At 40.9% G+C, this 23,938-nt stretch overlaps 1 protein-coding gene across 2 annotated transcripts in view; it reads right to left on the reverse strand.

Moving 5' to 3' along the window:
- Positions 1 to 22,492: 22,492 nt before the first annotated feature.
- LNP1 (leukemia NUP98 fusion partner 1) overlaps positions 22,493 to 23,938 on the reverse strand; it is a 50,396-nt gene continuing 48,950 nt past the window's right edge. For both annotated transcript variants that reach the window (XM_050782104.1, XM_050782105.1), the window contains exon 4: positions 22,493 to 23,033. In XM_050782104.1, coding sequence (XP_050638061.1) covers positions 22,884 to 23,033 — 150 coding nt within the window. In that variant the 3' untranslated portion in view covers positions 22,493 to 22,883. The remainder of the gene's footprint in view (positions 23,034 to 23,938) is intronic.

Genomic DNA, 23,938 nt, shown 5'->3' on the forward strand with positions numbered 1-23,938 from the left:
ACCAATCCCACAGAAATACAAACTACCATCAAATAATACTATAAACACCTCTATGCAAATAAACTAGAAAATACAGAAGAAATGGATAAATTCCTGGACACATACACCCTCCCAAGACTAAACCAGGAAGAAGATGAATCTCTGAATAGACCAAAAACAGGTTCTGAAATTGAGGCAATAATTAATAGCCTACCCCCCAAAAAAAGTCCAGGATCAGATGGATTCACAGCCGAATTCTACTGGAGGTACAAAGAAGAGCTGGTACCATTCCTTCTGAAACTATTCCAATCAATAGAAAAAGACAGAATCCTCCATAACTCATTTTATGAGGCCAGCATCATCCTGATACCAAAGCCTGGCAGAGACACAACAGAAAAAGGGAATTCTAGACCAATATCCCTGATGAACATCAATGCAAAAATCCTCAATAAAATACTGGCAAACCGAATCCAGCAGCACATCAAAAAGCTTATCCACCACGATCAAGTCGGCTTCATCCCTGGGATGCAAGGCTGGTTCAACATATGCAAATCAATAAACGTAATCCATCACATAAACAGAAGCAATGACAAAAACCACATGATTATCTCAATAGATGCAGAAACGGCCTTCAACAAAATTCAACAGTCCTTCATGCTAAAAACTGTCAATAAACTAGGTATTGATGGAACGTATCTCAAAACAATAAGAGCAATTTATGACAAACCCACAGCCAATATCATACTGAATGGGCAAAAACTGGAAGCATTCTCTTTGCAAACTGGCACAAGACAAGGATGCCCTCTCTCACCACTCCTATTCAACACCGTATTAGTTGGCCAGGGCAATCAGGCAAGAGAAAAAAATGAAGGGTATTCCAATATGAAGAGAGGAAGTCAAATTGTCCCTGTTTGCAGACAACAGGATTGTATATTTAGAAAATTCCATCGTCTCAGCCCAAAATCTCCTTTAGCTAATAAGTAACTTCAGCAAAGTCTCAGGATACAAAATCAATGTGCAAAAATCACAAGCATTCCTTATTCCAATAACAGACAAACAGAGAGCCAAATCATGAGTGAACTCCCATTCACAATTGCTACAAAAAGAATAAAATACCTAGGAATACAACTTAAAAGGGATGTGAAGGACCTCTTCAAGGAAAACTACAAAGCACTGCTCAAGAAAATAAAAGAGGACACAAACAAATGGAAGAATATTCCATGCTCATGGATAGGAAGAATCAATATCGTGAAAATGGCCATACTGCCCAAAGTAACTTGTAGATTCAATGCCATTCCCATCAAGCTACCAATGAGTTTCTCCACAGAATTGGAAAAAACTACTTTAATGTTCATATGGAACCAAAAAAGAGCCCACATAGCCAAGACAAACCTAAGCCAAAAGAACAAAGCTGGAGGCATCACGCTACCTGACTTCAAACTATACTACAAGGCTACAGTAACCAAATCACCATGGTACTGGTACAAAAACAGATATAAAGACCAATGGAACAGAACAGAGCCCTCAGAAATAATACCACACATCTACAACCATCTGATCTTTGACAAACCTGACAAAAACAAGAAATAGGGAAAGGATTCCCTATTTAATAAATGGTCCTTGGAAAACTGGCTAACCATATGTAGAAAGCTGAAACTGGATCCCTTCCTGACACCTTATACAAAAATTAATTGAAGGTGGATTAAAGACATAAATGTAAGACCTAAAACCATAAAAACCCTAGAAGAAAACCTAGGCAATACCATTCAGGACACAGGCATGGGCAAGGACTTCATGACTAAAACACCGAAAGCAATGGCAACAAAAGCCAAATTAGACAAACGGGATCTAATTAAACCAAAGAGCTTCTGCACAGCAAAAGAAACTATCATCAGAGTGAACAGGCAATGTAGAGATTGGGAGAAAATTTTTGCAACCTACCCATTTGACAAAGGGCTAATATCCAGAATCTACAAATAACTTAAACAGATTTACAAGAAAAAATCAAACAACCCCATCAAAAAGTGGGCAAAGGATATGAACAGACATTTCTCAAAAGAAGACATTTATGCAGCCAACAGACACATGAGAAAATGCTCGTCATCACTGGTCATCAGAGAAATGCGAATCAAAACCACAATGAGATACCATCTCACTCCAGTTAAAATGGCAATCATTAAAAAGTCAGGAAACAACACATGCTGGAGAGGATGTGGAGAAATAGGAACGCTTTTACACTGTTGGTGGAAATGTAAGTTAGTTCAAACCTTGTGGAAGACAGTGTGGCGATTCCTCAAGGATCTAGGACGAGAAGTACCATTTGACCCAGCATTCCCATTACTGGGTATATACCCAAAGGATTATAAATCATGCTACTATAAAGACACATGCACATGTATGTTTATTGCAGCACTATTTACAATAGCAAAGACTTGGAACCAACCCAAATGCCCATCAATGGTAGACTGGATTAAGAAAATGTGGCACATATACACCATGGAATACTATGCAGCCATAAAAAAGGATGAGTTCATGGCCTTTGCAGGGACATGGATGAAGCTGGAAACCATCATTCTCAGCAAACTATCACAAGGACAGAAAACCATACAGCACATATTCTCACTCATAGGTGGGAGTTGAACAATGAGAACACATGGACACAGGGCAGGGAACATCACACACTGGGGCCTGTCAGGGGGTGGAGGCTGGGGGTAGGGATAGCATTAAGAGAAATACCTAATGTAAATGTCGAATTGATGGGTACAGCAAACCAACATGGCACATGTATACCTATGTAACAAACCTGCACGTTGTGCACATGTATGCTAGAACTGAAAGTATAAAAAAAAGAGGGAAAGAAAGAAATACAAAGTTCCTGTTGACATGGATTATGCATTACAACCCTGTTTGTTTCAGGATCTTTTATTTTGCTGAGCGCTAAGATTAATAGAGTAAGCACGTATGAGGAGACAGAGAAATTGCCTTAAATAACACAAGAAAAGGAAATCAAGGTGGTAGATTGCTGTACAGAGAAAGACTAAAAAATGTATGTACATGAGCAGAATATATATGGAAAATAAAAACAAACTAAAAATGGTTTGGAGGTGAAGTGGGAACTTAGTAACCTATATGGGAAAAAGGATTGGTAGGGAAGTCATGTCAAATGGGATTTTCTTTAAAGTATAGTTCACTTAAAGGGAAAGTGATTAAAACTATCTTTTCTCTTGTCTCCATAAATTATTCAGTAATAGCTTTGCATTCACTAGTGCTTTGGTGCATGATTGAAATAGAAGAGATGCCAATTTTGCTCCTAGGTTAGCCCTGAAGAAAGCAAGATACAGACACAGAGGATGTTGGTAGAGGATGACGTGACATCTGACCTCAAGGTTTTTGTCCATAATAATGGTGATCTGCAACTTTAGCCATTTGTTAACACTGTCTTTATCCATTTGTCAACAGACAATTTTGTGCTACCATTTGAAGAATCCTGCAATTAACATAGGAATTCAAATGTCTTTCCAAGGTAGTGATTTCATTTTCTTTGAGTAGATACCCTGAAGAGAGATTGCTGGGTCATATGATAATTCTATTTTAAATTTCTTTAGGACCTCCATACTGTTTTCCACCATGGCTGCATCCATCTGCATTCCCACCAACAGTGTAAAGAGTTCCCTTTTCTCCAACCACTAATGTCTTTTGACTTTTGAATAATAGCTGTCCTAACAGGTGTGAGGTAATATCTCATAATAGTTTTGGTTTGCATTTTCCTAGAGATTAATGATGTTGAGTGCCTTTTCATATAATTGTTGGTCATTTTTATGTCTTTTTTGGAGAAATGTCTATTCAGGTCCTTTGCCCATTTTTTAGTTGGCTTCTTCATTTGTTTTTCTGCTGTTGAGTTGTATGAGAGCTTTATAAACTTTGAATATTAACCTCTTTTTTCAGTTTTTAAAATTATTTTATTTTCTTTTGTTTTGAGACAGGGTTTCCCTCTGTCACACAGGCTGGAGTGCAATGGCACAAGGATGGTTAACTGCAGCCTCAACCTCCTGGGTTCAAGTAATCCTCCCACCTCAGTCTCCTCAGTAGCTGGAACTACAGGTGCACACAACCACGCCTGGCTGTTTTTTAAAAAAATTTTGTACAGTGGGGGGGTCTCACTATGTTGCCAGACTGGTCTCAAATTCCTCAAGCGATCCTCTCACCTCAGCCTCCCAAAGTTCTGGAATTACAAGTATGAGTCACTGAATCCAGTCTTTTCTTTCAGTTTTAAACCACACACGTGTATTAGCTCACAAGTTCTGTGGTTCACAAATCCTGGCTTGCCTTAACTGGGTCCTCTGCTTCAATGTCTCTCACAATGATGCCAGATTTTTTGCTCCTTAGCTCAACTAGGTCTGAGTTCTTGTCTCACAACCAGGAAGAAGTGGAGACACTTGAAAAGTGAACAAGGGGGGAAGTTTTATTGAGTGATGAAACAGCTTTTAGTGGGGAGGGGACATGGGGGTGGTCCCCCTACCCAAAGGCAGGAGAGTTCTCAATATGGCTAAGCCTGTTACTTTTTATGGGCTCAGAATAGGGACTGTCTGCTGATTGGTTTGTGAATATGCAAAAAAGATTAAAACAAAGACACCACTCAAAGCTGGGCATGATAGTGTGGAAAAAAAATTAGGAAAGGATAGGTATATGTAAAATAGGTGATGGCTGGGATTCAATCAGAGGAAAGCATACCAAATGGAAAGGCGGGTTCTCAGTCCAGTTCAAGGATTTACCCAGGAATGTTTCTGACTCGAATGTTGGATTTCACCAGGTACCCACCTCTATCTGCTTAAACATTTGTCTGCCTCCTGCCTCTATCATTTCCCTCTCTGAAGAGGTGCCTCTAAATGCAGTTAGAATGGGCAGGAAGAGCAATCTTAACTGCTTCCTGTTGACAGGGTATGCTGTTTTGGGAAGATAGCAGTCAGATCTCCCTCAGAGGCCTATCTAAGGGTCCACAGTAAAAGGGAGCCATCATTCAAGACTCTGTTTCCACAACCATTTGGAGTTTGAAGGCCTAAAGGAGAGAAGAGACAAACTGGGTTGTTAGAAGATATATATCAAAGTAAAACAAGCAGTAAGGACAGCTAAAAAAATCTTGAGGCTGCTGACACACCCAGATAACTGGTGGCTATAGTTATGCCTACTAAGATTTGGGTGCATGGGGCTTGGCTTTGGTTAGCTTCCTTGGTCTTATTTTCTCAAAGAAACTTCTGGGTTATGGGCACCCTATGCCTTTGGCAGAATTTACAGGATAATTGCCTAGAACTATAATATTGTTCCAGATTTTTATATTACCCATCCCTTCTTGTTTCTTCTGAGCTGCAGCCAGAAATCAGTAGTTGATTCACAGAAATAAACAGGGTTAGTCTAAAATATAGGCCAAAAAAACTTAAAAACAACTAATAAGACTAGAATTTAATGACAAATGTGTAAGTTTTGAAACATAATTTATCTCTCTCCAGTCCTCATTTTTGTTAAAAACAAATTATGATAGGACTGAGTTGTTTGCAAAATAAACTCAGTCTTATACTTGGCTTGATTATTTGCATAAAGTGCAGCAAGAATAATTATTTTTCACATAGGCTTTTAAATTGGCTTTGATGAAACACTCTTCCACAAGGAATCTCAGATAAGACTTTTTAAAGCTGAGCGCAACCATGGGTTTGTACCCTTAAATACCTATGAGTTGGGTGAATTCCTCTCTTCTTGTGGTCCCAAGAATATGGGGTTTCTGGGCCTGTTAGAAAGTGGCATTCTTTACTTACCACAGGTTGGGAACCCTTATCTACACAGGGACTGACAGGGACTGTGTAGATAAGGTATGAGGCCAGTTTTTCCAAGGGGCTTTTTTTATTGGCTCTGCAAGTCAAGCTTGATTCCTTAAAGAGAAGCATACCCTTCCAGTCAAAGCCTTGGTAAAACACCCAGTTTCTCCAATTGCGTCCTGTTGCAAAAGAAAATGTATTCTTACTGTGCTGATGAAAATAACTATGTTGCCATAAGTGAGGAATACTCACAAATAGTTTCCAAATTCTGGAGAAGCCAGACAGAGAAAAACAAATATGCTCCAAATTTTGTTCACAGGAGTATACCTTCCTGAATTACTAAAGAATACAAATAGCTCAAAATAAAAGTTTCCTTGACTCTGAAAAACAAAACAAAGATCAGCAAAGTTTTAAGCAAAAAGGTTAAAAAGATTAGTTCAGTTTTATCTTAGTTCAGTCCATTCTGTTAACTCTTGTTCTGCTTGATATTCATGAACGTTTTAGCTCTTTGTTTACATTTTTCCTTTATTCCCATGTCACAGTCTCCAATGTTATCAGAAACCTGCACTTTATGCACCTGTCAAAGTCCTATAGCTGATTATAAACCATCTTTTGAAAAGGATCAAAGCAAGACAATTGTCGGTAAATGACAAAATATCCAGGGTAGTTACAGTCAGACACAATTAACAAAGAAATTTTGTTATCTCTGTGGTTTACAATAACTTAACATAAGAATCTTAATTATGATTGATAGCATACACTCAGACATTAGAGTTTTAGAAATCCTCTACAATTTTGGAACATGACCTAAAGATTGAACATCACTTTGGCAATCCCAAGTAACTAAACATGTTAAATAATCCTGTTTCCAAATAATCCAGGGGCCCTCTGTAGCGTCCAAAAGCTAGAGGTCAGGAAAGATTATTTTTGAAGCTGAAGTTTGATTTTGGGAAGCCTGTTTAATATGTTAGAGGTTCAAAGCACTTGATAATGATGAAATAGAATTCCAGATTACCATAAGCTATTTACCCAAAATGAGGACTCAAAAAATATTTTTTAAAGGCAAACAAGCTTTCATTATTCTTTACTATTACATGAAAATCTTATTCAAGAGAGAAAGCCAAATTTTACCCTTACATTAGTCTACTGTTAATGTCAACCCCATTTTCTAATGAAACCTTATAGACAATTCTATCCAATTTTACCAGTTTGACCATGAGGTGAGATTCTTATAAACCTCTAATAATTCTTTACAAACTTTACTAGAGAGCAGATTTGTGCCTTAAGAGAACTTTGTTGTGCTTTTATTTCAATGCACAATTTATGGAAAAACCATACAATACCCTTTTAAATTTATTTCACGCACAAAATTTATGTTCATGCACAAAATTTCTTTTGCAAGATTAATTTTTTAAAATCCTTCCACAACTTGTTTAAACCTTCAGCTCTATCTCATCTAATTCAAAACAATTCTTTAACCCTAGGCAAAAACTTACTTTCCAAGCCTTCTTATAATATTTTACTAAAAACACATTTTTTACTGTTCTTACACACCTTGTTTGTAAATCCATTTTCAGTTGTCTCAAATACATGTTATAATGGTAACTCTTAGCAATTTTTAACTTTAATGTAAAAACTGATAAGTTACTTTAATTATGCACTAGACACCAATTAACTCTGACTCCTTCCAGCATAATTAAGAGCACAGTTAATTTCATATGTCCCTAGGCCTTACCAAGTTGTAAAGCAGGCTAGTCGAACAATTCTCAAAGGCCAAAGAAGCAGTTTACAACCTTAAAACATTTAGCAAACCTAGCTAAAACCTGACCTGACCTACATGATTCAGCCCACATATTTACATTTTTATGACATTTGCTTTTTACTAATTACCTTCAAATTGCCTCTATTTCTCAAAGATTAAAGTCACATGAACTAAAAGGCATTACAGCTTTTAGTTTTCCTTCAAAAAATATTTGACCTAAAAACTTATTTTTCTTTAAACAAATTAATTAGAGCTCTTTTTTATATAAACATCACACATACAACACATATATGATTACACAGACAGACAGAAGAAGATCCAGTAGTTGTAACATTTTTCATCTGCCAATCTCCTAATCTGATTATTGGCTTCAGGGTGGAGCCCTTCAAGAAACAGAATAATCAGAATAATATGGTTTGGCTCTATGTCCCCACTCAAATCTCATCTTGTAGCTCCCATAAGTCTCATGTGTTGTGGAAGGGACCTAGTGGGAGATGATTGAATCATGGGTGTGGGTCTTTCCTACACTGTTTTCAGACAGTAAATTAGTCTCACAAGATCTGATGGTTTTTAAAACAGGAGTTTCCCTGTACAAGCTCTCCTTTGCCACCACCATGTAAGAAATGCCACTCGCCTTCTGCCATGATTGTAAGGCCTCCCCAGCCATGTGGAACTGTAAGTTCTTAAACCTCTTTTTCTTTATAATTTACTCAGTCTCAGGTATGTCTTTATCAGCAGCGTGGAACATGACTAATACAGTAAATTGGTACCAGTAGAGTGGGGTACTGCTGAAAAGATTCCGAAAAGTGTGGAAGCAACTTTGGAACTGGGTAATAGGCAGAGGTTGGAACAGTTTGGAGGGCTCAGAAGAAGACAGGAAAATGTGGGAAAGTTTGGAACTCCCTAGAGACTTGTTGAACGGCTTTGGTCAAAATGCTAATAGTGATGTGGACAATGAAATCCAGGCTGAGGTGGTCTCAGATAGAGATGGGTAATTTGTTGGGAACTGGAGCAAAGGTGACTCTTGCTATATTTTAGCAAAGATACTAGGGGCATTTTGCCTCTGCACTAGAGATGTGTGGAACTTTGAACTTAAGGGAGATGATTTAGGGTATCTGGTGGAAGAAATTTCTAAGCAGCAAAGCATTCAAGATGTGACTTGGGTGTTGTTAATGGCATTCAGTTTTAAAAGGAAAATAGAGCATAGAAGTTCAGAAAATTTGCAGCCCAATGATGTGATACAAAATAAAAACCCATTTTCTCAGGAGAAATTCAAACCAGTTACAGAAATTTGTGTAAGTAACAAGGAGCCAAATGTTAATCACCAAAATAATGGGGAAAATGTCTCCAGGGCATGTGAGAGATGTTTGTGGCAATTCCTCCCATCATAGGCCCAGAGTTGGAGGCATTGGAGGAAAATATGGTTTCATAGGCCAGGCCCAGGGTCCCCATGCTCTGTGCAGGATTGGACGTAGTGCTCTGCGTCCCAACTGCTCCAATCACAGCTGAAAGGGGCTGACATAGAGCTCAGGCCATGGCTTCAGAGGATGGAAGCCTCAAGCCTTGGCAGCTTCCACACGGTGTTGAGCCTGCGAGTGCATGGAAGTCAAGAATTAAGATTTGGGAACCTCTGCCTAGATTTCAAAAGATGTATGGAAATGCCTGGATGCCCAGGCAGAAGCTTGCTGCTGGAGCGGTGCTCTCATGGAGAACCTCTACTAGGGCAGTGAGGATGGGAAATGTGGGGTCGGAGCCCCTACACAGAGTCCCTATTGGGGCACCACCTAGTGGAGCTGTGAGAAGATGGCCGCCAGTCCAGATCCCTGAATGGTAGATTCACTGACAGCTTGCACTGTGTGCCTGGAAAAGCTGCAGACACTCAACACCAGCCTGTGAAAGCAGTTGGGAGGGAAGCTGTACCCTGAAAAGCCACAGGGGCAGAGCTGCCCAAAACCATGGAAACCCACCTGTTGCATCAGCGTGACCTGGACATGAGACATGGAGTCAAAGGAAGATCATTTTGGAGCTTTAAGATTTGACTGCCCTGCTGGATTTTGGACTTGCATGGGCCCTGTAGCCCTTTGTATTGGCCAACTTCTCCCATTTAGAATGGCTGAATTTACCCAATGCCTGTACCCATGTTGCATCTAAAATGCAACTAACTTGCTTCTGATTTTATAGGCTCATTGTTGGAAGGGACTTGCCTTGTTTCAGAGGAGATGTTGGACTGTGGACTTTCGAGTTAATGCTGAAATGAGTTGAGACTTTGAGGGACTGTTGGGAAGGCATGATTGGTTTTGAAATGTGAAAACATGAGATTTGGAAGGGACCAGAATAACATAGTTTGGCCCTTTGTCCCTGCCCAAATCTCATATTGTAGCTCCCATAATTCTCAAGTGTTGTGTGAGGGACCTGGTGGGAGATAATTGAATCATGGGGGTGGGTCTTTCCTGTTCTGTTCTCATGGCAGTGAATTAGTCTCATGAGATCTGATGGTTTTTTAAATGGAAATTTCTCTGTGCAAGCTCTCTCTCTTGCCACCACCATGTAAGAAATGCCTTTCACCTTCCACCATGATTATGAGGCTTCCCCAATCATGTGAAACTGTAAGTCCTTAAACGTCTTTTTCTTTATAATTTTCCCAGTCTTGGGTATGTCTTTAACAGCAGTGTAAAAACTGACTAATACACAGGGCTAGGAAAGCATGCAGTTTCTAGGGCCCAATAAACAGGCATAGCTGGAAGACAAAAACAGATTTTAAGAGGGATCTATCCACTTTCAATTCCTGGGGTTCTATGAGGAAAACAGAGGTTTCTTCCCAAAATGAGGTCAGTGGCACACTCTCTGTTTTTCCCAAGGAGTCTCATGTGCCCAGAAGTTATCTTAGGGCCTCTCATGTGTGCATTAAGAGTGGCAAGACAAAATGGAGAAAAGTAATTCAGTCAACTGAGAAAAAACCTTTTCCAGAAAAACAAGATCCAAGAAGAGAAAAACATAAAGGTCTCTTAAATATACCTATAGCTTCGATATCCACTTTTAATTAAGCTGAGCATTCTTTAAGAAAATCCTTTTAAATCCCTTGTTACCCAACCTTAGCCATGTGAAGCCACCAACATTTCTGGCTTTTGAACTTTACCAAAAGTAACCTCAAAGGTGAAACCAACAAGCTTCAATCAAGGTTATGACTTAACTGAATGTGCAAGGTATATTTTCAAAAAGGTGGGAAGCAGTTTTTACAAAATCTAGAACCTCTAAAGGTAACTCAGAGAATGGAAGCTAGAAGTTGTTCATGGGCGGGAAGAGAATCAGCAAATGGTAGAAGTCACAGAGCTGTTTACTTGAAAGTACTCATTCCCCAAGCCAGGATTGAATCCAGGTCACCATTGTAAAATGTCAGAGACTAAAATTAAGTACTGCCACGTGATTACATTTCAAGCTCCCAAGGACATAAAACAATATGGTGGCCTGCAGTAAAGTTTGTTACTGACCATTTGTTGGGCTAACTTGAACAGTGCACTTATGGGGTCCTAGGCCAAATTTCTATCCTAAGGTTCTTTCTGACAGAACTGTACAGAAAAACACACAAAGTACACCAGATTGACTACAGCTTAAGACAAACTTCATAAATCATTTTTAATTAATCAAAACTTTACAGATAATATAAGCAGTAAACCTTACCATTTTTTGTTATCAGTTTGCACAGGGAGAGAGGCCAAAAGACTTGGCCTAACATGGCCAAAAGTCTGACCGGTTAAAAAAAAACTTTTACCCTTTTGCTGGCAGGTCAGGCTTCTGGGTTCCCTTCCGCTGAGCTCAATTCTAAGCCAAGCAGTTTAAGGTTTGGTAAATTAGCTTTTCCTAGTTTAGAGGATGCATCTGAGAGGAGTGTCCTATGGTATGGGAATGCAATTACCCATCCATAAAGAGAGGACAGAGGAGGAAAGAGGAAAAAGAAGGCTTTTTTACCAAGGTACCCCCCTAGGACTCAGGATGCATTCAAGGGAGGTACGAACTAAAGATGAATGGTTCCCCATTCATGAATGGTTCTTTAGACAAAAGAACTGCCTCAGCAAGTGCATGGACTAAAACAGAGAGAGTGCCACTGACCCCATTTGGGGAAGATGAATGGTTACCCAACTGGGAAGAGGGGATAAGCCATCCCCAATTCCTTTTACTTCCCAGTGAATACCCAGGGTACATGAGGGAGAGAAAGAGTAGGCATCCCTTTTCTTTCTTATGTCCTTATATCCCTGAGTCCCAGCAACCTTGACAGGGTGCCACCCATGGGTGCCAATGTGGCTTTCATTCATATTAACAGAGCAGCCAAGGGGGTAGGAATATTTGCACACACCCACAGATGCCCTGCCCCTGCTTGTTGTCATAACCTTTGTGTTCCCTAGACCTCATTTATGCCATAGATACAGGCATGACCTCTATCCATGAAACAGGAGGCTTGGTTTAGTTGGCAAGAATTAGCCATGGTCACCAATGCTGTGCATTTTAACTTCCACTGTTGTCTGCCTCTGGACCCCTCATATTCAATTTTCTATCCTAAGTCTTCAACCCTAAGCTTGGAATTGAGTTTGAGACAAAAGAACTGCCTCAGCAGGTACATGGAATCATCAAGTCCCAGGTGTCTCTCGCCAGATTGCAGCCAGCAGCCAGGGGGACTGCTCTTCTGCGGCCTCCTTTCCATAAGCCAAATGCTAAGGTAAAGCTGAGGAGCTGGGTCCTCCTCAAACAAGGGTGCAAAAAAGGGTGTCCTGTGGCCTAACAAGATGCCTTCCAAAAGGAGAAAAAAACTCTTGCATAGAAAAGCTCCCTATATCGGCCAGGCACGGTGGCTCATGCCTGTAATCCCAGCACTTCGGGAGGCCGAGGCAGGCGGATCACGAGGTCAGGAGATCGAGACCATCCTGGCTAACATGGTGAAACCCTGTCTCTACTGAAAATACACACACACACACAAAATTAACTGGGTGTGGTGACAGGCACCTGTAGTCCCAGCCACTCGGGAGGCTGAGGCAGGAGAATGGTGTGAACTCGGGAGGCAGAGCTTGCAGTGAGCCGAAATCGTGCCACTGCACTCCAGCCTGGGCAACAGAGCGAGACTCCGTCTCAAAAAAAAAAAAAAAAAAAAAAAAAAAAAAGAAAAGGAAAGAAAAGAAAAGCTCCCTATATCTACAGGGCTGTGCTAACTGTTGACGGGGTGGAGAAAAGGAAGAAAAAAAAAAAAAAGCTTAAGTTCAGGGCTGGGAAGATGCCAGGGGTAGAAACCTCCTATTTATTCTTATGCAAGTGGGTTTCTTCAACAGGGAAAGAAACTTTTAATTGCTATCTCCTCCTTCTTGGCTCAGCAAGGGGAGGAAAGACTTCTTGGGCACCTAGCAGGAGGGGAGGGCAAGTGAGAACCGCTGGCCAGCCAGCCATGTGGGACCCCTGTGCTCTGTGCCCCAGCCAGGAGGGGAGCAGGGCAGGGAGCTTGACCATCTGTATGCCTGTGGCCATTGGGGTAGGGGTGGAACACTCCCACTATTGTAAAAGAAAAGATAGATGCCATTACAGTCCTGAAAAAAGAAGGAAAATGCCATAGAAAAGACTGGGTTGGACCAAGTCCAACATTCCTGACCCCTGAGAGCAACGTGGGGGCGAGGGGTGTGGGTTGCAGTATCCCCTGTCTTCAGAAAAAGTCTGAGGATGAGAAAGCTCAGAAACAAAAGTGAAAGAGATTGTTGGGTCCACATTTTACTCAATCTTCTGACAAATGCCAGACAAGCCTCCAAAATGATGCAGAATTTTTTGCTCCTTAGTTCAGCTTGGTCTGGGTTCTTGTCTCACAGCCAGGAAGAAGTAGATACGTGGACACTGGAAGAGTGAGCAAGGCAGGAAGTTTTATTGAGTGATGAAACAGCTTTTAGTGAGGAGGTTACACAGGGGTGGTTGCCCTGCCTGAAGGTAGGAGAGTTTCCAATATGGCTGAACCTAGGGCTTTTTATGGACTCAGAATAGGGAGTGTATGCTGATTGCTTGTGAGTATGCAAAAAAGCTTAAAGCAAAGACACCACTTAAAAATGGACACGATAGTGTAGGAAACCAATTAGGAAAGGGTAGGTATATGTAAAATAGGTGAAGGCTGAGGATCAATCAGAGGAAAGCACACCAAACGGGAGGGTGGGTTCTCAATCCAGTTCAAGGATTTACTCAAGACTATTTCTGGCTTGAAGGTTGAATTTAACCAGGGACCTGGCCGTATCTGCCTAGGTATTTATCAACAAGGCTGCAATCAAGTTGTCAGTCATGTGAAGCTCGATTAAAGAAGGATCCATTTCCAAGTTCATATGGCTGTTAGCAGGATTCAGTTCTTTGCAGGTTTTTGGAATGAGGGCCTCATTTCCTTGACAACTACTGGCAAGAGGTCACCCTCAATTCCTTCCCCATGGGCCTCTTCATATGGCAGCTTAAACCCCCTTATACATACATAGTTTGCAAATATTTCTTCCCAATCTGTAGGCTGCCATTCCTTTGCTATGCAGAAGCTTTTTAGTTTGATATAGTCCCATCTATTTATTTTTGCTTTTATAGCCTGAGCTTTTGGTATGATATCCAAAAAATTATTGCCACTGCCAGTGTTGAGAAACTTTTTCCCTTTGTTCTCTTTTAGGGAATTTATAGTTTCAGGTTTACATTTAGGTCTTTTATCCATTTTGCAAAACTCCTAGTTTTGGTACATAGCATCTATTACACTCAGTCCTCTGTATCTGTGGGTTCCACATCCATGGATTCAACCAACCATGAAAAAAATATTTGAGAAAAGATAAAATGGTTATGTCTGTCCTGAACATTCACAAACTTTTTTTCCTTTTTATTTTCTCCTAAATGATACAGTATAACAACTAGTTATATAGCATTTACATTGTATAAGGTATTATAAGCAACCTAGAAATGATTAAAAGTACAGTTATTCCTTGTTATATGTGGGGAATGTGTTCCAGGATGCCCAAGTACACCAAATGCCATACATACTCCGGGTCTTGAAGTCAGCCCTTTGGAACCCACATATAAGAAGAGTTGGTGCTCCATATACACTGGTTTGACATTCCTCAATAATGTATTTTCCATCTGTGTTTGGTTGAAACAATCTGCTTATAAGTGGACCTGCACGTTCAAGCTCTCATTGTTCAAAAGTCAACTGTATACAGAAGGATATGCATAGGTTACATGTCAATGCTGCACCATTTTATGTAAGAAACTTAATCATCCACAGATTTTGGTATCCACAGGGGGTCCTGCAATCAATCCCCTGTGGATATTGAAGGACAACTATGTATCTTGATGCCTCAGTCAAAATCTCAACATAAGCATTCTGTTTTGTATACATGTCTATTTTTCCAACTAAAATTGAAGTTCCTTGAAGGCAAGAACTGTGTCTCACTCACCTTGGTGTGCCCCACCTATTACACTGCAGTACATGCAGCCCTTAGTAAATATCGATGAATTAGCAAAGCAGAGAGGAAACTGTTTCAAGATGTTTATAATACTTAAGAAATGGCTTTGCTGGCTGGGCACAGTGGCTCATACATGTAATCCCAGAATTTTGGGAGGACAAGTTGGGCTGATCACTTGAGGCCAGGAGTTCGAGACCAGCCTGGACAACATGGCAAAACCCCATCTCTACCAAAAATAGAAAAATTAGCCAGGCATGGTGGGGCGTGCCTGTAATCCCAGCTACGAGGGTGGCTGAGGCAGGAGAATCACTTGAACCCGGAAGCAGAAGTTGTAGTGAGGAGTTTGTACCACTGCACTTCAGCCTAGATGACAGAGTAAGACTGTCTCAAAAAAAAAATGCCTTCACTGTTGTTTCATTCATTATTTCTTTCACTCATTCAACAAACCTATTCATGCACCGTGCTGTTTGCCAAGAGGATATTCTCAACTTAGAAGGAAAGTACCATAATTTTTTTCCCACTTCAAGAAACTCTTCCTTGTCTTCTAGCCACAGAGCTAACAATGACTAATGATGGAACTTTGGGGAAGCAGCATGGTAATGTATCTGAAGTGGCATAGCAATGTTGCCTCTGAGATGTATCCCTCCCTGAAATTGTCACACCATGTGATTCACTGAAAACCTTCCAGTAGCTTCCCACGACACTTAGAATAACAACTAGCTAGGTAACAGATTATCCACCCTTTGCATTTTCCAGCTTTGTTTTCCATTACGCACCTGTCATGCATTCCTTTCCAGGAATATCTTGCTATTTTTTAAAAAAGCCAAGCAAGCTCTTACCTTAGTGCCTTTACACTGATGTGCTGCTGCCTGAGACCCTTTTCCCTCATTTCGTTCATACCTGAGCTCAAATACCACCTCCTCAGACAGGCTTTTTTGGAAATACACTTAAAAAGCATTTCCATTGTCTCTATTTCCTAACTGTTTTTGATTCTTCATGACATTATGCTATATTTTTCTTTGATTTTTGTTTACCATTTGACATGGTTTGGCTCTGAATCCCCACTCAAATCTCATCTCAAATTGTAATCCCCACGTGTTGAGGGAGGGAACTGGTGGGAGGTGATTGGATCATGGGGGCAGTTTCCCCCATATTTTCTTGTGATAGTGAAGAAGTTCTCAAGAGATTTGATGCTTACACCCGTAATTCCAGCCCCTCAGGAAGCTGAGTGGGGGGATCCTTTGAGCCCAGGAGCTTGAGGCTGCAGTGAGCTATGATCACACCACTGTACTCCAGGCTGGGCGACAGAATCTAAAAAAAAAAAAAAAAAAAAAGTAACAGTAGTGATTTTCTCATTGGCCAAACACTGAGGCTTGGGTCCTGCACTACCTGTCCAAATGCTGGTTCAAGTCTGCCCCCTAGAGTGGAGTAACCAGAATGTCTTGACAGTAATAAAGAGCTGTGTTAAGGTCGTAATGACACTTGGCTTTTCCGGGAGGCTGTCATATTGTTTTCTGCGTTATTAGAAAATGTGTCAGCTATTACTTTTATAAGCAAAAAAAGGTTTCCATTTTATCAGGGAAAATATTAACTACAAATACAATTTTTCATTGTAAGAGAGTAATCTGTGACAGTGTTTTGCCTACAATAGGCAGAATTAATTCAAGTTTTAGGGTTCTGCTTGTTTAGATAGAGTCACACCCTCAAACTGCATATGGTTGTCCCTCAGGATACACAGGAGGTTGGTCTCAGGATCCTCACAGATACCAAAATCCGATGATGCTCAGGTCTCTTATATAAAATGACATAGTATTTGCATATAACCTATTCACATCCTCCTACATACTTTAAATCATCTCTAGATTACTTATAATACCTAACACAATGTAAATGCTATGCAAAAAGTTGCTATACTGTATTGTTTTTATTTGGATAGTTTTTTATTGTATTATTATTATTATTATTGGTTTTATTTTTGAATATTTTTGATCTGTGACTGGTCGAATCTGTTGATGTAGAACCTGTGCATATGGAAGGCCAGCTATATATTGAGATGCTACTATGTGATAGGTGCCTACTGAGTTTTGGGAATGGAAAGATGATTAAGATATGGTTTCTCTCACTAAGAGTTCACAGGCTAGAGAGGAAGACAGACATGTAAGGAAATAATTCCATTACATAGTGAAACCTACATGAGGTATACTATAGCACAAGAAAGAATATGAATAGACAGGGCACTTTTATTTGGAAAGGAAAGATGGAAAGAAGGAAGAATGGAAGAAAGACAGTTTAGGTATAACGAAATTTACTTAAACTGTTGTAACTAGTATTAGGCCAATTAACCCAAAATATCACCTTGGATTAATTAAATTTCAACACACTTTAAGCTCAGTTAAACTTAAAAATTAAAATTTTAGTAATATAAAAAGAGGCTTGAAAGTTAGCCAAGGTATAGATCAGTGCTATCTAATAGAAGTATAATATGAGACATATACGTAATTTTTAATTTTCTAGTAACCACATTTATATAAGGGAAAAAAGATAAAAATTAATGTTTGCAATATATCTGATTTAACCAAATATATCTGAAATATTATTATTTCTATTGTAAGAAACAAAGCAAGATATAAAGGGCCTGAAATCAGGTAGTAGCAATGAGAATGGAGGGAATTGGGTAGATCCAAGTGATATTCAGAGGCAAAATAGGCACAAGTTGATGATTAATTAGATGGAGAATGGGAGAAGTGGAGGAGTACAAGTGGCTTCAAACCCAGGCAAGTTCTTCTACGAGCAACTGTTAAATGATGCTACCAGTCACTGAGATAGGTAACACAGAAAGAGGGGCAGGAGAACACACAGGGCAAGAAAGAACAGTTTACTTTCAAAAGATGAGTTGAGATGTCTGTGAAACCTATAACTAATATGTCAAAGGGATGCTTTTATGTATAAGTGTGCTGCTCAGGAGAGAGTCTGCACCACAGGGACAGATTTGGGAGCCATCAGCACATAGGTGGCAGATACCCTGGACATGTTTGAGATTGCCCAGGGAAGATAAGGTGACTGAGACAAGTGCTTAGGCAGAGCGCTGAAGAAAATCCGTATTTAAGGTGTATAGATCTCTCACCAAAGCACCAAAGACAACCAGGAGTGATGGGAGAGGTACAAGGAAAACCACAAGAATATAAGTCTCAACAGCCAGCCAGAGAGGGGGCTTCAAGAGGGGGGGAGTAATCAGCAATGTCTGATGCTGCTAGAAAGTCAAGCAAAGTCGAGAGACGTTTTCACGGAATTTGACAGTAAAGGGCTCAAGGGTGACTTTGAAGAGAATGGTTTCCATAAAGGGTAAGGATAGAAGTCACATTGCAGCAGACTGAAAACTGAGGGAAAATGTAGATAACTCTTCAAGAAATTTTTTGTGAAAAGGAAGATAGCTAAGTTGGTTACTATTGGCTATCAAGAATGGTATCTCTTGGTATGTTATGAGGGAAAGTTTTTATGATAGACGTGACAGCTGGGCGCGGTGGCTTACGCCTGTAATCCCAGCACTTAGAGAGGCTGAGGTGGGCGTATGACGAGGTCAGGAGATCGAGAGCATCCTGGCTAACACAGCGAAACCCCGTCTCTACTAAAAAAGTCTAAAGAAATTAGCCGGGCGTGGTGGCGGGCGCCTATAGTCCCAGCTACTCCAGAGGCTGAGGCAGGCGAATGGCGTGAACCCAGGAGGCGGAGCTTGCAGTGAGCTGAGATCGCACCACTGCACTCCAGCCTGGGTGACAGAATGAAACTCCGTCTCAAAAAAAAAAAAAAAAAAAAAGTGACTTGACTCCACTTAAAGACTATTTAAAATTATGTAATAAACAATTTTATTGATTAAAGAGATGTTAATGATATATTCTTAACTGAAGATTATGACTGAAAAAGTGTTTAATGCGCACTTCTGTTCATGTACACATGTACACGTAAATAGCATTCTGGAAGTATATACACCAAGATATTAACCATATTTATCTCCAAGAAGGTAAACAAACATGTTTAAAATTTTTATTCTGTCAGGCTTGGGGGCTCACACCTGTAATCCCAGCACTTTGGAGAGGCCAAAGCAGGAAGATCTCTTGAGCCCAGGAGTTTCAGAACAACCTGGGCAACATGGGGAAACCTCTCCGCAACCCTTACAAGTAATTTTTTTAAAATTAGCTGGCTGTGGCAGTGTGTGCCTGTGGTCCCAGCTACTAGGGCAGCTAGGGTGGGAGGATCACGTGAGCCTGGGAGGTTGAGGCTGCAGTGAGCAGTGTTTGCATGCAGAAGATGATTGGATCATGGGAGAAGTTTTCCCCAGTGCTGTTCTCATGATAGTGAATGAGTTCTCACAAGATTTGATGGTTTTATAGAGCAATTTTCCCTGCTTTTGCAAGCGCTCTCTTTCCTGCCGCCATGTGAAGAAGGTCCTTGCTTCCCCTTGAGCTTCTGCCATGATTGTAAGTTTCTTGAACCCTCCCCAGCCATGTGGAACTGTGAGTTGATTAAACCTCTTTTCTATGTAAATTACCAAGTCTTAGGCAGTTCTTTTTTTTTTTTTTTTTTTTTTTTTTTTCCAGTGGAATCTTGCTCTGTCTCCCAGGCTGAAGTGCAGTGGTGCAATCTCAGCCCACTGCAACCTCCACCTCCCAGGTATAAGCAATTATCCTGACTCAGCCTCTCGAATAGCTGGGACTACAGCACCCACCACCATGCCTGGCTAATTTTTTGTATTTTTATTAGAGATGGAGTTTCACCTTGTTGGCCAGGCTGGTCTCAAACTCCTGACTTCAGGTGATCCACCTGCCTTGGCCTCCCAAAGTGCTGGGATTACAGGCATGAGCCACTGCATCTGGCCTCAGGCAGCTCTTTATAGCAGTGTGAGAATGAACGAATACAGGAAACTGGTACTGCAGAGTGGGGTACTGCGATACAGGTACCAGAAAATGTGGAAGTGACTTTGAAACTGGGTAACTGGCAGAGGTTGGAACAGTTTGGAGGGCTCAGAAGAAGACAGGAAAATGTGGGAAAGTTTGGAACTTAATAGAAACTTGTCAGATGGTTTTGACCAAAATGCTGTTAGTAATGTAGACAATGAAGTCCAGGCTGAGATGGTCTCAGAAGGAGATGCAGAACTTCTTGGAAATTGGAGCAAAGGTCACTTTTGCTATGCTTTAGCAGAGCAACTGGTGGCATTTTGCCCCTGCCCTAGACATCTGTGGAACTTTGAACTTGAGAGAGAGTATCTGAAATTGGAACTTATGTTTAAAAGGGAAGTAGAGCATAAACGTTTGGAAAATATGTAGCCTGACGATATGATAAAAAAGAAAAATCCATTTCCTGGGGAGAAATTCAAGTTGGCTAGAGAAATTTGCAAAAGTAACAAGGAACAGAATGTTAATTACCAAGACGATGGGGAAAACGTCTCCAAGGCATGTCAGAGACTTTCACAGCAGACCCTCCCATCACAGACCCAGAGGCCTAGGAGGGAAAAATGGTTTCCTGGGCCAGGTCCAGGGCTCCCCTGATGTGTGCAGCCTTGGATTCGGTGCCCTGTGTCCCGGCCGCTCCAGTCGTGGCTAAAAGGGACCAAGGTACAGCTCAGGCTGTTGCTTCAGAAGGTGCAAGCCCCAACTCTGGGCAGCTTCCATGTGGGATTGGTACTGCGGGTGCACAGAAGACAAGAATTGAGGTTTGGGAACCTCTGCCTAGATTTCAGAAGATGTATGGAAACACCTGGATGTGCAGGCAGAGGTGTGCTGTAGGGGTGAAGCCCTCATGGAGAACCTCTGCTAGGGCAGTGCAGAAGGGAAATGTGGGGTTGGAGCTGTTCTTATGATAATGAGTTCTCTTGCAATCTGATGGTTTTATAACGCAGTTTTTCCTGTTCCTGCTAGCTCTCTCCTTCCTAATACCATGTGAGGAAAGGTCTTTGCTTCCCCTTCACCTTCTGTCATGATTGTAAGTTTTCTGAGGCCTTCCCAGCCATGCAGAACTGTGAGTCAAACCTCTTTTCTTTATAAGTTACCCAGTCTTGGGCAGTTCTTCATAGCAGTATGAGAACGAACTAACACACCCCTTTTCCTTTTTATTTCTACTAAGTCAAAGTCAGTGCTTGCACAAGCAATCAATTACAGATTAGTTATGAGTAGTACTTTTGGGGGATTTTCCTCTTCACAAAACGGAGTATGTAGCTGCCCTTGGGCATTTGAAGGTCTAAGACAGATGAGGAATAAACAGAGAGAGCATTAGAGAACTCCAGTATCTTTGCTTTCAGGGGAAAACAATTACTCATAGAGTATGGTTCCACAAAGTTAAAACCCAGTGCATAAATCTGACCTCAGAGAATCAGTCTTCACCCAAGTAATCAAAACTGCAACCTACCCCGCTCCTGCTGTTCTTGCTCACATCCACTCATTCACATGCACATCACACACAGACTGTCTCAGAACCTGCTACTAGAGGAAAATGAACATCCTGCCTCACGTGAGAACCATAAGCTCTGGCATCAGAATGAACTCGTCTCTGGCCCTAACTCTGCCACCTAACTCTGCCAGCAAGCTACAGAACTCTCTAAAATTTGTTTCCTCATCTAGAAAGTGAAGAAAAAAATAGGTCTATGATGGTTAATGTTAGGTGCCAGCTTGACTTGATTAAGGGGCACCCAGACAGCTGGCAAAGCACTATTTCTTTCTGCACAGATATGTCTGTTAAAGTGATTCTGGAAAAGATGGGCATTTGAATCAGTGGACTGAATAAAGGAAGATCCTCCTCACCCAATGTGGGCAGGCACCATCCAATTGGTTGAAGACCTGGATAGACAAAAAAGGCAGAGGAAAGGAGAATTGTCTCTCTCTCTCTCTCCTCTCTCTCCCTCAAAGCTAGGATGCCCTTTTTTCCTGCCTTGGATATTAGAACTACAGGTTCTGTGTGGCCTTTGGAGTCAGGGACTTGCACCAGTGACTCTCCCCTACCCTACCTTCAATCTAGGACTGAAAGTGATATCATCAGCTTCCCTGGTTCTGAGGCTTTCAAACTTGGACTAAGCCACCCTACTGGCTTCCCCGGTTCTGAGGCTTTTGAACTTGAACTGAGCCACACTACTGGCTTCCTTGGTTCTCCAGCTTGGAGACAGTTTATGTTGGGATTTCTCTGCCTCCATAATCATGTAAGCCAATTCCCCTAATAAATCCCCTCTCATATATCTCTATTCCTATTTATCTCTACCTCTATCTCTATCTATCATCTCTCTATCTATATATCTATCCATCTATCTATCTATCTTTATCTCTATCCTATTGGTTCTTTCTCTCTGGAGAATCCTGACTAATACAAGGTCCCACCTCAGAGTAGTGAAGCTTATTTTACATAATGCATTAAAGCATCCAGCATAGTACTTGGCAGGTTAATTACCAGTTCTCCTTAAATGATGGCCATTAGACATACTTACATAATTACTTCTGACAAGAAAGTAAACTCAAGAGTCATACCAATGACTTTTATTTAAGATGATTTGTGAGTTGATGTGTAAGAAGGGTTGGTAAAGCTACGTGGGTGGCTCTTTAAATACCTTGTATTACGTTTTCAAATTTTTCTTTATTCTATTAAAATACCTTTTATTCTCTTTATTCCCATAAAAAGGCAACCAAGCAGAATATACTCTCAACTAAGATGCCAGCAGTAATTGGGGTATGATGCAAGTCATCTTGGAGCAGCTACCTACCCTGCCCACTGCAGTCACTCAGCATCTGCAGTTGCTTTTTATAGCTGTTTTTACCCCCAACCCCGCCCCCGTCCACATCCTGAAATGGTGAATTAGGGCTCAAAGAAAAAAACCAAAACTAGCATCTGATGTCATGAGGCGGAAGCAGAGTATTATTCAGGCCCTTTTTCAAACAGGGGAGCCATGTGTGCTTCTCCATGTTCTTCTTTCCTAGAGCTCCTTTCTTCCTCTACTTTCTTTCGGGATTTTATCTCCATCCTCAGGCATTCTCTTTCATTTCTCTCCTTTCTGCTTTCAGGTCCCTGAAAGGGAAAGAGCAGAAACAGGTAAAAATGCACAAACAGCTGACAACACTCCACATTTCTCTTAATAATCAGACACAGAGAAAGCCCTGATGGTTTAGCAGACTTCCACCTCTTGGTTTCCAGAAATACATTAGCATAAACCTAAGGATGTTGCTAAAGGTTTTGGTCACAAAGAAAAGAATAGAGGGGATTGGGCATCAGCAGATGGTCTGGGAAGGAAGTACAACCCGCACACACCTGTGACTCTTTGTCTCTGAACATACTGAGGGGCATGATTTCATGGCACGATGAAATTAACAATCCCCTGGTGCTTTTTGAAAAGGAAAGTGTCAAGTGAGATCACACATGGAATGATTCTTAGCGCTCTGTGTTCAGTCCCTTAAATTATATTAATAGTAGAGTTTTCACTAAATTTTAATGTGAGGACTATGGGAAGAATGAAGTGTTAAGGAATGACACCCAACCAGATTAACAACCCCCAACATGTGTCCCCAGGATTCCACATTATTCACTGATTAATTGAACATATACTGTTGTTGTCGGATCAGGAGATATAACACTAAATAGACCTACTTCCTAGATATTACACCTAGGTGGAGGGATACAGACAGTCATCAATAAGCCTAAAAGGAAGTGAAAAAATAATCCACAGTGATAAGTGCAATGATAACTGTAAACAGAGTGATAGGGACCTACTGGAGGGTGGGGGGTTGCTTCTTTAGTTTGTATGGCCAGAGGGTGCCTTTCAAGGAATTATCAAAACGATGGCATTAATAAATGTGGCCACGGTATCTATTTATGCTTCTATTTTAAAAAATAAACAAGCAAAACCATTACTCCTCTCCTATTCAAACTAGAAATGTTGGGAAACCCCTTAGTGTTTATCAGGTGAAGTTAAGCAG

The sequence above is a fragment of the Macaca thibetana genome, chromosome 2 (genome assembly GCF_024542745.1).
Source record: "Macaca thibetana thibetana isolate TM-01 chromosome 2, ASM2454274v1, whole genome shotgun sequence".
NCBI classification, from domain to species: Eukaryota; Metazoa; Chordata; class Mammalia; order Primates; family Cercopithecidae; genus Macaca; species Macaca thibetana.